We start from the raw sequence: 16278 nt of genomic DNA on the forward strand, positions 1-16278 counted from the left end.
TGGTGTAGGTACACCCACAATGCTGTTAGGAAGGGAGTTCCAGGATTTTGGCCCAGTGACAGTGAAGGAACGACGATACAGGTCCAAGTCAGGATGGTGTGTGGCTTGGAGGGGAACTTGTAGGTGGTGATGTTCCCATGCGTCTGCTGCCCTTGTCCTTTTAAGTGGTAGAGGTCGCGGGTTTGGAAGGTGCTGTTGAAGGAGCTTTGGCGAGTTGCTGCAGTGCATCTTGTACATGGTACACACTGCAGCCAATGTGCCAGGCCTGCTGCAACTACAGAGTTCAAAAAATGTTTGAGTTTCACCGAGGTGCACAGGACTAGGAAACACTGACTAAATCTATTTTCATCAAACATGGGGACTTCTTGGTTCATATGGGAAGTACAGTTACAAACTGCGCAATAAAGGGACCTTAATTTTTGCTTCTGTTTGTGGAATGTCTGCGTCACAAAGTATTTTTGATAAGTAACTATTATCAAGTATCAGCTTGGCTCCGAGGCTGGACTCTCACCACTGAGTCAAAAGGTCATGTGTCCTATGCAATACTGAGGGAATACTACATTGTTGGAGGCGCGGTCTTTTGGATGAGATATTAAATTTAGGTCCCATCCACCTACTCAGGCAGATGTACTTAAAACAGGGGAGGCGTCCTGGCCTATATTTATCCCTCAAACATTGCCAACAAAACAGATTAACCTGCCATAGCTCTCATGTGTGGGACCTTGCTGTGCGCAAGTTAACTGCCGCATTTGCCAAAAGTAATTCATTGGCTGTGAAGTGCTTTGGGACATCTTAAGAGATGTGAAAGGCGCTATATATATGCAGGTTATTTATTTCCTAATGTTAACAGATGCAATGGGCCTGCCTGATTATTATGCAGTTATTTTCTGCAATAGAGGGAGGCACGTTATCATTTAACAACATGTTGCATTTAGACTTTTCAGGAGTCATGCTTATATTTTTCCCAGTTTAATCCTTGCATTTCTACCGGTGTGGAAAATCCTGCTCGTAACTGTAGCCTCACTGCCTGCTGTGCATGCTGCTGTTGTTGTCAGTTCTGTTTACACCTTTAGTTCACTCACCAAATGTTCTGTTTCCATATTCATGTATGTTACTAAATCATACCAGTGTTTCTCTCTATAATGATCTCTGCAGTTCAGATGTGATTACTGCCTTATTACACTCGCCAGTCCTGTCTATTCTAATCCTGCCAAGCCCTCAATTCCACAGAAGTCTAGGGTCAAAACTATGTTAGATTTCTGTTCCATTAGCATTGTCTTCCTAGCAAGGTTGTTTTCCAAGTCTCTTGCTAATGGATGAAGCAGTAAAACACGAGTGGGCTTCCTGCTACTACGCCAGGGATTATTGCCAGGCTTCACCTGGCAGCTAAGGAAAGAAATGGGCCAGGGATCTGTGCTCCGCCCCGCAAACATTTGCATTTGCAGCGGTGGTGCTGGCAGGGGGTAGGGAGAGGGAAATTACATAGAATTTACAGCACAGAAACAGGCCATTCAGCCCAACTGGTCTATGCCAGCGTTTATGCTCCATATCTATTTCTATTCTTAAGGCTAAAGAGATCAAGGGATATGGGGAGAAAGCAGGGACAGGGTACTGAATTTAGATGATCAGCCATGATCTCATTAAATGGCGGAGCAGGCTCGAGGGGCCGAATGGCCTACTCCTGCTCCTATCTTCTATGTTTCTATATGAGCCTCCTCCCACCCCTCTTCATCTAACCCTAACGGCATATCCTTCTTTTTCTTTCTCCCTCATGTGCTTATCTAGCTTCCCTTTAAATGCATCTATGCTACTCGCCTCAACTACTCCCTGTGGTAGAGAGTTCCACGTTGTTACCACTCTTTGGGTAAAGAGTTTCTACTGAATTCCCTATTGAATTTATTAGTGACTATCTTATATTTATGGCCGCTAGTTCTGGTCTCCCCCACAAGTGGAAACATCTTCTCTACGTTTACCCTATCAATCACCTTCATAATCTTAAAACCCTCTATCAGGTCACCCCTCAGCCTTCCCTTTTCTAGAGCCTGATCATCCTTTCCTGATAAGTATATCCTCTCAGTTCTGGTATCATCCTTGTAAGCCTTTTTTGTACCTTCTCTAGTGCCTCTATATCATTTTTATAATACGGAGACCAGAACTCTGCACAATACTCTGAGTGTGGTCCAGCCATGGTTCTGTACAAGTTTAACATGACTTTTCTGTTTTTAAATTCTATCCCTGAAGAAATGAACCCCAGTGCTTTGTTTGCTTTTTTTAATGGCCTTATTAACCGACGTCGCTGCTTTTAGTGATTTGTGTATCTGTACCCCTAAATCAAGTTGCTCCTCTACCCCACTTAGACTCAGGTCAGGTGATAGGCATCACTGCCCAAGTTTTGCTCCCTTTCCAAATTTTAGGTGGGAAAGTGGAAGAAAATCCAGCCCAATATGTCTTCAAGTCTCACATTATAAAGTTGATAATCACCTTTGCTGAATTAACTTCAAACGCTAACATAATTAGACAATACCTACATGAAATAAACACTACTAATACTCCAGGATAAAGAACCTACAAAAACCATTTATTTGTCTAGCACCAAAACCACCTACTTCCACCTCCGTAACATCGTCTGTCTCCGATCCTGCCTCAGCTCATCTGCTGTTGAAACCCTCATCCATGCCTTGGTTACCTCTAGACTGGACTATTCCAACGCACTCCTGGCCGGCCTTTCATTTTCCACCCTCCATAAACTTAAGCTCATCCAAAACTCTGCTGCCCGTATCCTAACTCACACCAAGTCCTGTTCACCCATCACCCCTGTGCTCGCTGCCCTGTGTCCTAACTCACACCCAGTCCCGTTCACCCATCACCCCCTGTGCTCACTGCCCCGTGTCCTAGCTCACACCAAGTCCTGTTCACCCATCACCCCTGTGCTCGCTGACCTACATTGGCTCCCGGTCCGGCAACGCCTCGATTTTAAAATTCTCATCCTTGTTTTCAAATCTCTCCATGGCCTCACCCCTCCCTATCTCTGTATCCTCCTCCAGCCCTACAACCCTTGAGATCTCTGCCCTCCTCCAATCCTGGCCTCGTGCGCATCCCCGATTTTAATCGCTCCACCATTGGCGGCCGTGGCTTCAGCTGCCTAGGCCTTAAGCTCTGGAATTCCCTCCCTAAACCTCTCTGCCTCTCTACCTCTTTCTCCTCCTTTAAGCCACTCCTTAGAACCTAACTCTGTGACCAAGTCCAGTCCTAATATCTCCTTATGTGGCTCGGAGTCAAACTTTGTTTGATAACACTCCTGTTAAGTACCTTTGGATTTTTTACAACGTTAAAGGCGCTATATAAATGCAAGTTGTTGTTGTTACCTATGAGTATCTTTTTGTTTTAATTAATTCTCAGGATGTGGACATCACTGGCAAGGCCGGCATTTATCGCCCATCCCTAATTGCCCCGAGAAGGTGGCGGTGGGCCTTCTTCTTGAACGACTGATAATGGTTTGATACAACTGAGTGGCTTGCTAGGCCACTTCAGAGGGCAGTTAAGAGTCAACCACATTGGCGCGGGACTGGACTTAAGCATAGGCCAGACCGGGTAAGGACGACAGATTTCCTTCCCTAAAGGACGTTAGTGAACCAGTTGGGTTTTTAACAATCCAATAGCTTCATGGTCACTTTTACTAATACCAGCTTCATAGTTCCAGTGATTTTAAAAACTGAATTCAAATTCTGTCACTGAGGATTTAAATCACATTCGAGATTATTTGCTCTGCAATACTTGTCCAGCGATAACCACTACCCTACTACCACGACCTGTGGCTATATTTTAATCTGTTCACTCATTTTAATGGAGAAATAGGCGTGAGTATAAAGCATGATTCCCCATTTTGTACTCACATAGTAGTACTATGCTGAAAGAATTAGATATCAGGGTAGACTTTCAACAATGCATAAAGCTGGCATTGTGTATTGGCCTCCCATATAGAAACCACCTGATCTTGAAACTAGTGGAAATGAAAGTCAGCTGGCTTCTATAACATCGGCAGCTTTACGCCTGAGCGGCAAGGTGAAAACCTACCCTATCTACTCCAGATTTCCTTTCTCAGCTGAGTAGCAGTGTAAACGGTAACGTGATATAGAAGCAATTACTTTTGAATACAACATGTCTGAATTGGATTTGCTCAGAAAGAAGGTTGGTGCTAAAACAGTATGAAATAGTACGCAGGGGTCGCACTATATGATGGAGCCGCGGTTGTGTTGAATTCACTCCGTGCACACTGTGGGATGGATTCAGACATCAGCACCAAGACTGTGACAATTCCACATGCACAAGATTTGCCTCTTTCTATGGACCCTACATGTACCAGTGAGAATTGACTCTGTCTATGATTGCTTTCATATGGTTTTATTTCAAATTTCCAGCATTTATGATTTGAATTCTTACCTTTTAGAATATAGAGTCAAACTGGCTGTTTCTAGGACTAGTGTGATTTCTGATGGTAGCTATGGTGGTGAATTTTGAGAGAGATGCAACACTAGTGGTGATTTTGATGGCAAACTCCATCTTCAGGCAATGCTTTATAGAAGGAAATGTCAGGGCAACCAGAGACTTAGTTGGATTTTTAAATGATTTCTCTCCTCAGTCTCTGTATCTTGTGTACTCATCTGTCCTCTCTGCTTCTGTAGCTAATACCTTTGTATTAAGAGAATGTGATAATACAATGCCTGAGATGTTGGCTTGTGTCTATCAACAATGTGTAGTTTCTGTAACATACTAACATGCCTGGTAATTTGAAAGGGGCTATATAAATGCAAGTCTTTCTTTTCATTCAAACTGTCTTACTTGACTGTATGTAAAGTGGAATTGCCTGTCACTTTAATTCACCGCTCCATTCCCACTCAAACTTCACCGTCCTCGGCCTCTTGCATTGTTCCATGGAAGCTCAGCGTAAGCTCGAGGAACAGCACCTCATCTTTCGATTAGGCACTTTACAGCCTTCCGGACTCAACATAGAGTTCAACAATTTCAGATCGTAACCTCGGCCCCTATCATATTTATATTTTTTATCCACACTTTTTGTTTGCGCCTTTTTTTCTTCCCTCCCACATGGCAGCTGTCCTTCATTCTGCCAGCGCAATTCACACTTCATCCAGAGCCATCCTTTGTTTCTTAATCTGTCCCATTACCATCTCCTCTTGCCTTGAATATCTCTCAATGCCTCTTTACTTCTCCTGCCTTCCATCCTATCACAGACCTTCCCCTTTTTGTTCTTTCATCCCCTCCCCTATTTCCCAGCCCCTAAACATGCTTTAAAACCTGTTCCATTTCCTGCTTTTTTCTCAGTTCTGACGAAAGGTCATCGACCGGAAACGTTAACTCTGTTTCTCTCTCCATGGATGCTGCCCTGGCCTGCTGAGTTTTTCCAGCGTTTTCTGTTGTTATTTCTGCAGACACAGGTTGGACTATGTTTAATGTTCAGATGGTGCCCAGCACGGCGTATGATGGGCCTGCACCATGGCTGAAATTTAGCAAAAACTTTCTGTTCTTGAATTTCAATGAATTGAAATTAATAGGTGAAAAATCGGATAAGTTGGGCAGTCCTCTCCGCCACATTACTGCCCAGGTGGTGAAGGTGAAAATTACCCTCATAATGTTTAAATAAATATTCCCATTAATAAACAGCACAAACTGAGGATACTAACAGGTCCTGGTGTTGAGGTTTGAAAAAGACAAACCAGTGAGTAAGAAAGTCTAAGTGCAAATAAAACCATGTTATCTGGGCATCATGAGTTGGATTACCAGGGCTTGTAGGCCATATATGCTCACGAGTTATACTTTAGACTCCGCAAAGTTAAAATGATGTACACCCTTCACTCACATCGAAGATGCTGGGGTGACCCCAGGGCACCCATCTTGCTGTGAGTGTGAATGGCAGCAATGGAGTGAAGGGTAGGTGGTTAGCAGATGTCAGGGTGTGGCGAGAGTAGGAAGCAAGCGAGGAAGCAGGCTACAGGTAAGGAATGGCAGACCTGTCCAGACAACCCCATTATCTAAGCTGTCAATTTTTGACATACACGTTTTCCAAAATATCAGGGGTGAAATTTAACTTCGGCAGGGGTGGCAGTAGATCGTCCGCTCGTTATACACCCCGTCCAATTTTGCACTGCGCAAGTTGATTTTCACCCCCTGTATGTTACAAAGGATGACATATCATATAATAAAGGTATAAGAACTTAATGGGGCGAAATTCCCCTCATTTGCGCCTCTGGTGGCTTTTCGCCACCCCCCACCCCCGAGGCAATAACCGTGCCTCCCGCTAAATTCCGTGGGTGGATAACGGCGGTGCTACCGGGTATAATTACATCATCTCCGGGCGCAGCTCCCCGGTAGCGCCTCAGGAGAAAACTTCCCCCTCGTGCCCCGCAGTAGCGCGGGGCGATGTTACCGACTGCTGCAGGGGGTCGTGAACAGTGAGGCTGGCCACTTGCGGGGCGCCATTTCAAGGCGCGGTGGCCGGCTGACGTGAAAAAAAATCGTTGATGTAAAAAAACATTTCTGAGCACCGGACATGGGCTGAGTGCTGCGATCGGCCAGCCCGGCACTCAGGGGTGTATAACGAGCGGCACTCCTGCAACCCAGTGCTCCAGCAGATGCCAAAAAAAAATGCAGAGCTCGCAGCGGGGAGCCCTTCCCTTTAATTGAGGGAAGAGCTCCTGCAACGTGGCGGCACCATGCGTGGCCACACGTGGAGCTGCTGAGCACATCGCCCCGGATCGGGACATTCCCAGTCTCTTGCGCTCCAAGAAATAAGTGGAGCTTTTGATTTAGCGCTCCACTTCCCTCTTGGAGCAAAAAATGGGAATTTCTCAAATGTTTGAAAAGGTTAGTGCCTGGTGTTAACTTTTCAAACATTTTTGACTTAGCGCCCCAAATGGCCCTCCAGGGGAATTTCTCCCCCTAAGTAATTAGGAACAGAAGAAGAGCATAACAAACCCAACCCTTTGGTTAGAGATTGACCCAAATGACCAATCTTCTCATTAAATCCATCAATCACTTTTTTTCTCCTGATATGCATTCAATTACCCCATGAACCTAATTCATGCTTCATGGGGTAACTGGTTGCTTTCAGTGGCCTACCCTGCAAACTTGTCCCTTAACCCTATTAATCTGGGTGAAACGGTTCTCCTCTTCATTCTCCTAATTTTCTCATTTTTCAATTTAATTTCAAATTTGTATGTGAACCCTTCACCATAGTGGATACTTTGCCTGGATTGATTTTTGTCAGTAACCCTGTCATTTTTCACACTAACCTTCCTGCTTTGTGCGAGCAAGTCTTGTACATGATGAAGCCAGTGTAAATGTTGAGTGGTTAAGTAGGTGATACAGAATCTCCAGTGCTCTATGTATGCGAGTTGGCCGGGGGAGGTAATCGGGAATTATTCTCTACACTGAGAAACAAGTTATACAGGAAGTATGCTGGCAAAATCCAGGACAAAGCAGCCCGCTTGATTGGCACCCCCTCTACCACCTTAAACATTCACTCCCTCCACCACCTGTGCACCGTGGCTGCAGTGTGTACCATCTACAAGATGCACTGCAGCAACTCGCCAAGGCTTCTTCAGCAGCACCTCCCAAACATACTGACGTAAGAAAACTACTAGGCACTTGGTCTAAGCGTTAAACAAAGCTTTAATCAACTGTTTTGCAACATGGAGGTCTAGTTGTGTCCTTCACTAGTTCCTGTTAAGAATGTCCTGCGCAAGCTGGGCCCGTGCCTGAGTATTTATACTCTCCCTGGACAGCGCCACCCGCAGGCCACTCAGTATTATTTCATAAGTCTTTCTTTCATGAATGACTGATTCATGTCACCCACGACCTCTTCCACCTAGAAGGACAAGGGCAGCAGACACATGGGAACACCACCACCTCCAAGTTCCCCTCCAAGTCACACATCATCCTGACTTAGAAGTATATCGCCGATCCTTCATCATCGCTGGGTCAAAATCCTGGAACTCCCTCTCTAACAGCACTGTGGGAGTACCTTCACCACACAGATTGCAGCGGTTCAAGAAGGCGGCTCACCACCACCTTCTCGGGCAATTAGGGATGGGCAATAAATGTTGGCCTTGCCAGTGACGCCCACATCCCATAAAAATGAATTAAAAAAATAATACAGGTAGACTACCCTTTATCCGGACTTCCGAAAACCGAAACCCTCTAAAAACCGAAGGTTTTTTCGGTCAGCGTAAGTCCAGCGTAAGTCATGCGCACGACCCCCCGCGGACCCCCCCGCGGACCCCCCCGCGGACCCCCGCCGGCCCCGACCCCGGCCGACCCCCCCGTGGACCCCCGCCGGCCACAACCCCCGCCGACCCCCGCCGGCCCCGACCCCCCCGCGGACCCCGGCCCCCGCTGACTTACGCTGAGCGTCAGCGTAAGTCGTGCGCACGACCCCCCGCGGACCCCCGCCGACCCCCCCCCGCGGACCCCCGCCGACCCCGACCGTAAGTCGGCGGGGGTCGGGGTCGACGGGGGTCCGCGGGGGGGTCGGCGCCGGCGGGGGTCCACGGGGGGGTCGGCGGGGGTCGGGGCCGGCGGGGGGGTCGGGGCCGGCGGGGGTCCGCGGAGGGGAGTCGGCGGGGGTCCGCGGGGGGGGGTCGGCGGGGGTCGGGGCCGGTGGGGGTCCGCGGGGGGATCGGCGGGGGAGGTCGGGGCCGGCGGGGGTCCGCGGGGGTTCGCGGGGGGTCGTGCGCACGATTTACGCTGCGCGTCAGCGCAAGTCGTGCGCACGACCCCCCCGCGGACCCCTGCCGACCCACCTTCCGAAATCCGAAATTCTCCGAAAACCGAAACACGGCTGGTCCCGAGGTTTTCGGATAAAGGATAGTCTACCTGTAATCCTATTTTTTTTTAAATGGCTGCAGATTCTAAATCTGCTTTTTTGTTAAAAATGCAATCAGGTTATTTATCATATATGATATCAAACAAAAAATGTACAGTTCAGCGATTTGCATTTTGACATTTTTGCACAGCTTGAAAATATCTCTAACTTGTTGCTTTACTTACTCGTGATCACATTAATTTCTGCCCCACATTGCTGCTTCATATCGTTCACTAAATGAGAGCGGCAGTAGTAAATTCCGGAATGACTTTTTCTTGCTTTTTCAATTTTAAGCCAAGCTTCTGTCCCATAATCGATGATTGTTATTCCATTCTCAGCTTTTACTTTTGTGGGCTTTTTTCCTACTTTATGCCACTCGATACTGTGTTTCGTGTCACTGGCCAAATTTCCAAAGGCACAATGCAGTTGTATGGGGTTTCCTTTCTTCACAGCTCGATAAGGCACAGTGTAATTAATTCTCAACTCGTGACACACTAGACCTGTAATTAAAACAGACAAAATATATATTTTTTAAATGCCCCATTTTCCGCCATTCTATCCTGAAAGATGTGATAAGCAGGGATACAATTGCATAGACACCAGCAGTCCTCCAGCAACCTTACCAAACTTGTCCTTGTCTGACTGTGGGCCCAGATAGTTAGCGCTGTCAGGTGAGTTGATCACGATTGATCCTGTCAACGCCCGTTGTTCACAGACGCGTACTTTCCAATAGGGTGAACAGTATTGCAATCAGCACTGGGAAGCCCGGCTGATTTTCCTCCTTCCCAATATGTGGCACTACAGCCAGGTGCAGCACCAGAACTACTGACCTGGTTGCAATCAGCTACCTTACCTCAGACCAGGAATCAAACCTAGCACCTTCTGATTCATATGACTTCGTGCTACTACGGGGGAATCAAAGTCTCGGTTCAATTCAACGCATCTTCTCTTCCATCCAAGTTTGTCAAGGGTCCCTATTTTTCGTCGGGCCCCCAAAGTTTATTCTTTACTCTGGAACTATTGAAGGATAAATCCAGTCCATAGAAAGAAAGACTTGCATTTCTATAGCACCTTTTGACATAAGAAAACTACTAGGCACTTGGTCTAAGCGTTAAAGCTTTAATCAACTGTTTTACAACATGGAGGTCTAGTTGTGTCCTTCACTAGTTCCTGTTAAGAATGTCCTGCGCAAGCTGGCCCGTGCCCGAGTATTTATACTCTCCCTGGACAGCGCCACCTGCAGGCCGCGCAGTATTATTTCATAAGTCTTTCTTTCATGAATGACTGATTCATGTCACCTTTCATGACCACTAGACGTCCCAAAGCGCTTTACAACCAATTAAGTACTTTTGAAGTGTAGTCACCGTTGTCATGTAGGAAACACAGCAGCCAATTTGTGCACAGCAAGCTCCCACAAACAGCAATGTGATAATCTGTTTTTTACTGATGTTGATTGAGGTATAAATATTGGCCAGGACACCGGGCAAACTCCCCTGCTCTTCTTCAAAATAGTGCCATGAGATCTTTACGTCCACCTGAGAGAGCAGACGGGGTCTTGGATTTACACCTCATTCCAAAAGACGGCACCTCTGATGGTGCAGCACTCCCTCAGCACTGCACTGAAGTGCCAGCCTAGACTTTTGTGCTCAAGTCCCTGTGGTGGGACTTGAACCTCACAACCTTCTGACTCAGAGGCGAGAGTGCTACCCACTGAGTCACAGCTGATAGTAAATTGAGGAGAGAGTATTGAAGCAAGTGTGATAAGAAGCTGGCCGAGAGTAATAGGTGAATAGGCACAAGCTTATGATGACACATTCAATACTGGACTAAACAGTGCTCAGTTTGGCATGGAGACTCAAAATTAAATAAACTTTAGTCTTCCAGGACTGTTGTCCTCTCACAATGAGTGTCTTTATGGATTGAGTTGTTTTTTTTAAAGATTGGAGTTTCTCTTTCAATAAAGTTTGACAATTTCTGGACAGTTTTGCATTTTCAAAATCAATCAGTGATTGCTGTACACTCGTAACCACCCAGTAAACAACTGAAATCAAAATGTACTTTCTAAAATGCAAATTATCTAGGCAAAATAGTTCTAAGATTTCAAAGCTTTTCCGGCCTTTTAGGATTCTTATACTTATACTCTTATATGTCCATACATTATGAACTGGCTGTGAAAACAAGCTGGCAAACTGCTCCCAAAAGCTTTGCCAATGCTACTCTGGAATTGTCCATTAGGAAGTGAGCAATCATCCAATTTTTCCTCCCAATCTGTGGAAAAATTCCTGGTCTCCACTTGACTCTCCCACCCCTAAACCCATCTCTGATGCCACAGCTAAGATTGGACATTTGCTGTGTGGGGAATTGTGGACTTAAACCTATGCCTTGCCGCTCTGCAGGCACTTTGTTGGCCCGCAGGATGATCTCTATTACTATATTGCTCCCATCTCCATGGCAAGTAGCAATAACCTACCCATATGGCTGTTTTCAGTGAGAGAGAGAGAAAAAAATCAGGAAAGAGATTAGCGTTGTCTTCTTCCATACGATTCCTAGTAATCTGTGATAGAAATGCCTGGACCGAGTCCTTTGTTACATGGTTCTGTTATACGACATAAGGGACCTAAAGGATGAGGGCTGAAAAAAAAGCTTTAGAAAGCAGCAGAGAAAAGAATGTAATTTTTATTTGTTAAAGAAAAGTTGAATTAAATGGGATTTCCTTGATGAAGTTCTGTGCATTGGTGCTGAGTGCTACACCAATGGAACGGCATAATAAATTCTAGATTATATTAACGTATTAGCTTATCTCCCATCATGTTGCTCATGGGCCAGAAAATGGAACCCGCAAGTGATCAGGAGTAGAGGGATTAGGGCAGAAAGTCAATGGCGGGCAAGGGCTGAGATTCATCAGGGAGATGGCTGCCTGGGGAGCATGTAATCCAAGGCAAGGGGAGCAATGGACAGGCTACAGCTGAGGTTACCTTGTAGGAAGCGACTGTTATGAAGGTAAGTTATGACTTGCTTTTGTTTGTTGGGCTGTAAGTGGGGAACTCTCATGGGAACTGAGTGACAATTTTTTTTAACCCAGTTTTCTGATTGGTTCTGCTGAAAAAAAACAACTGGCCAGAAACATAGAAACATAGGAGCAGGAGTAGGCCATTCGGCCCTTCGAGCCTGCTCTGCCATTCAATGAGATCATGGCTGATCATCCAAATTCAGTACCCTGTCCCTGCCTTCTCCCCATATCCCTTAATCCCTTTAGCCTTAAGAAATATACCCAACTCTTTCTTGAATATATTTAATGAACTGGCTTCCACCACCCTCTGTGGCAGAGAATTCCACAGGTTCACCACTCTCTGGGTGAAGAAATTCCTCCTCATTTCAGTCCTAAATGGCTTACCCCTTATCCTTAGACTATGGCCCCTGGTTCTGGACTCCCCAGCCATCAGAAACATCCTTCCTGCATCTAGTCTGTGCAGGCCTGACATAATTTTATAGGTTTCGATGAGATCCCCTCTCAATCTTCTAAACTCCAGTGAGTATAAGCCCAATCGACACAATCTCTCCTCATACGTCATTCCTGCCATCCCAGGTATCGCTGCACTCCTTCCATGGCAAGAACGTCCTTCCTCAGGTAAGGCGACCAAAACTGCACACAATACTCAAGGTGTGGTCTCACCAAGGCCCTGTACAACTGTAGCAAGACATCCTTGTTCCTGTACTCGAACCCTCTTGCTACGAAGGCCACCATACCATTTGCCTTCTTAACCGCCTGCTGCACCTGCATGCTTACCTCCAGCGACTGGTGCACAAGAACACCCAGGTCTCTTTGCACTTCCCCTTCTCCCAATCTATTGCCATTCAAATAATAATCTGCCTTCCTGTTTTTGCCACCAAAGTGGATAACCTCACATTTATCCACATTATAGTGCATTTGCCATGTTTCTGCCCAATCACCCAACCTGTCCAAATTGTACTGGAGCTTTGTGTCATCTGCAAATTTGGAGATATTACATCCAATTCCCTCGTCCAGATCATTAATATATATTGTGAACAGCTGGGGTCCTAGGACCGATCCTTGCAGTACCCCACTAGTCACTGCCTGCCACTCGGAAAACGACCCGTTTATTCCAACACTTTGCTTAGGAGGACTACCTCCTAATTTGCCCCAACAAGGTGCCTTAATTCCAATCTCACAAGAGTACCTCTCCTGTATCAGTGTGCCATTACCCTTTCTCACACTGGCTATCCTTTATGCCCATTCTGGTCTGCAACTGGATCTCATTTGGAGATTGGAAATTTGGTGCCACCTTCTGGGCATCTTTGTACTGTGGATCCAGGCCCAATTTCACAAAATACACCAGAATTCGTACTGAGGAGCACGTTACATTTTACATAACTGATACTCTTAGTTTGAAGTGATCATCACTACTGGGACTGGAGCGTGACGTGATCATTGTTTTTAATTCGTTCACAGGATGTGGATGTCACCAGCTCATAGAAACATAGACATAGAAGATAGGAGCAGGAGTAGGCCATTCAGCCCCTCGAGCCTGCTCTGCCATTCAATGTGATCATGGCTGATCATCCAATTTCAGTACCCGGTGCCTGCTTTCTCCCCATACCCCTTGAGCCTTAAGAAATATATCCAACTCCTTCTTGAATATATTTAATGAATTGGCTTCTACTGCCTTCTGTGGTAGAGAATTCCACAGGTTCACCACTCTCTGGGTGAAGAAATTCCTCCTCATTTCTGTCCTAAATGGCTTACCCCTTACCTTTAGACTGTGACCCCTGGTTCTGGACTCCCTGGCCATCGGGAACATCCTTCCTGCATCTAGTCTGTCCAGTCCTGCTCGGCCAGCATTTATTGCCCATTCCTAATTGCCCTTAGAGAAGGTGGTGGTGAGGTGCCTTCTTGAATAAGTGACTTGCTCAGCCACTGTCAGAGGACAGTCATGTGTCAACCACATTGCTGTGGGTCTGGAGTCACATAGAGGCCAGACCGGGTAAGGACAGCATTTCCTTCCCTAAGTGAACCAGTTGGGTTTTTACAACAATCCAGTAGTTTCATAGACACCATTACTGATACTAGTTTGTTTTTTTTCAATTCCAGATTTACTTAATTGAATTTAAATTCCCCAGCTGCTGTGGTGGGATTTGAATTCATGTCCCCAAGTTATTAATCCAGGGCTCTGGATTACTAGTCCAGTAACATAATCACTATGCTACCATACCCCTGACTGCCAAGGAATCTCTCTTTTCCAGACAGTGAGCACTCATAAGTGTGCAGTCTCATTCTTTCAGGTTGTGAATTGTTTTAGGAGATTTGTTTTTTAAATTGTCAAATTTTAAATTTTAACGTTTTCTCTTCTTACTTCCGCCGCCCACTTCATTTGGACCCGTTCCAGTCAGCTGAGATGGCAGTCTTTCATCCCACTGACGGAGCAAACTTTGAACCCGAGTCCCAGAAGCAAAAAATAATTTGAGCTCCAAGCCCGATGACAGGAGCCCCTTTAATACTTGCGATGTGCTCGGATCTCTGCAACGCTTGCTTCCTCTTTCTGTGGAAATGGACAGGAATCGCTGTTTACTGAGCTGTGGTGAGATTGAAGCGGCAACTCATATCTCTTCTAACACGGGTCAAAAAGCTGCAGGGACGAATTTGCCGTTTCCAGCAATATCAACTATGCAAAGCAGTATTTGCATCAATTTTTTTATTTACTGCAGCCTCTTCCTGGTTGCTATAATTGTAACTTCCTGTCTTTGAAATGCTTTTCATATCATTGCTCTGACAGAAAAATTATGCTGAATGTGGACAGATGGAAAATTCTCGGCTTCTGCAACTATCAGAAATTCGATCAAGTTTGTACTGTTCAGCTGAGCGTCGTAGGCCTTTTAAAAGCAAAATAAAGTGGCTTTTCAGATACCCAATACTGTTTTCTGTACCCTGATGTAGACTTTCCAGCATCGTAGTGATGTGTTGCTGCAGATGAATCTTGAGTGATTTAGTGGGACAGCGGCCTGATAGGAACAGGATCATTCTCATTCAGCCCCTTGAGCCTGCTCCGCCATTCAGTTAGATCATGGTTGATCAGTGCCTGATTTACATGCATTAGTTCCATATCCCTTGAAGCCCTTTACCTAACAAAAATCTATCGATCACAGTTTTGAAAGCTCCAATTGTCTCAGCATCCACAGCTTTTTGGAGGAGAGAATTCTAGATTTCCACTACCCTTTGGGTTAAAAAGTGCTTCCTGATTTCCTTCCTAAATGGCCTAGTTTTAAGATTACGTCCCCTTGTTTTTGATTTCCCCCCAATCAGAGAAAATAATTCTTCTGTCTCTACTCTGTATCACTCAGAGGGTTGTGAATCTTTGGAATTATCTGCCACAAAGGGCTGTAGATGCTCAGTCGCTGAGTACATTCAAGGCCTGAGATCGATAGATTTTTGGACTCTAGGGGAATCAAGGGATATGAGGATCGGGCAGGAAAGTGGAGTTGAGGTCAAAGATCAGCCATGATCTTATTGAATGGTGGAGCAGGCTCGAGGGGCCGTATGGCCTACTCCTGCTCTTAATTCTTATGTTCTTATCCTATCAAATCCTTTTAACATTTTAAGCACCTCAATCAGATCACCCCTCAATCTTCTATACTCATAGGAATACAAGCCATGTTTATGCAACCTGTCCTCATAATTTAACCCTCTAAGTCATTCTGAGCCATAGTGGTCTCACAGTAAAATATATATTGGATGCATTCAGCATGTGACTATACTTCCTAACAGCCCTTGTGGTTAGGTGCTCCAGCACAGTGAGTGGTAAGTGTAATTTTGATCCATGGCAGTTCCCGAGACAACTTTGAGAATCTGTGAGAAGGCTTGTGTCTGTGTTATTGGGAATACCATTTTAAATTTACAGATACCACAGTTTCAGGACCTACTAAACCAAGACCAACCTCTTTCTCCCCCCGCCCTACACTGGTGCACAATATTTAGTTATTAATTTATGCTAAGTACACAAAAAAACAAGAATTTAAAAGGTATCGCCTTGCCACAAAATATACTCTGGATTCTGCTTCTAATTCCTATTTGTGGAAAAATGATTGGCTGTCCTTTACTCTTTAGCCCTACAGGTCAATTTTGTACAGCTGAAAATATGTTTGGTGCTGGAACAATAAGCTATCTCCAAAAATATAATTTTCTTTATTCGTTCATGGGATGTGAGCATTGCTGGCAAGGCCAGCATTTATTGCCCTCGAGAAGGCAGTGGTGAGCCGCCGCCTTAAAATAACTGAGTGGCTTGCTAGGCCATTTCAAAGGGGCAGTTAAGAGTCAACCACATTGCTGTGGGTCAGGAGTCACATATAGGCCAGACCGGGTAAGGACAGCAGATTTCCTTCCCTAA

The 16278-nt window shown here is 45.6% G+C and overlaps 1 protein-coding gene across 1 annotated transcript in view; it reads right to left on the bottom strand.

The window, feature by feature from the left end:
* Positions 1-16278, bottom strand: part of LOC147101069 (B-cell antigen receptor complex-associated protein beta chain-like) — a 39511-nt gene that overhangs the window by 18639 nt on the left and 4594 nt on the right. The window contains exon 2 of the mRNA XM_085966220.1: positions 9064-9378. Coding sequence (XP_085822346.1) covers positions 9064-9378 — 315 coding nt within the window. The remainder of the gene's footprint in view (positions 1-9063; positions 9379-16278) is intronic.

This window comes from Somniosus microcephalus, chromosome 24, assembly GCF_052327205.1.
Source record: "Somniosus microcephalus isolate GS21.2 chromosome 24, FLI_Smic_1.0, whole genome shotgun sequence".
Taxonomy (NCBI): domain Eukaryota; kingdom Metazoa; phylum Chordata; class Chondrichthyes; order Squaliformes; family Somniosidae; genus Somniosus; species Somniosus microcephalus.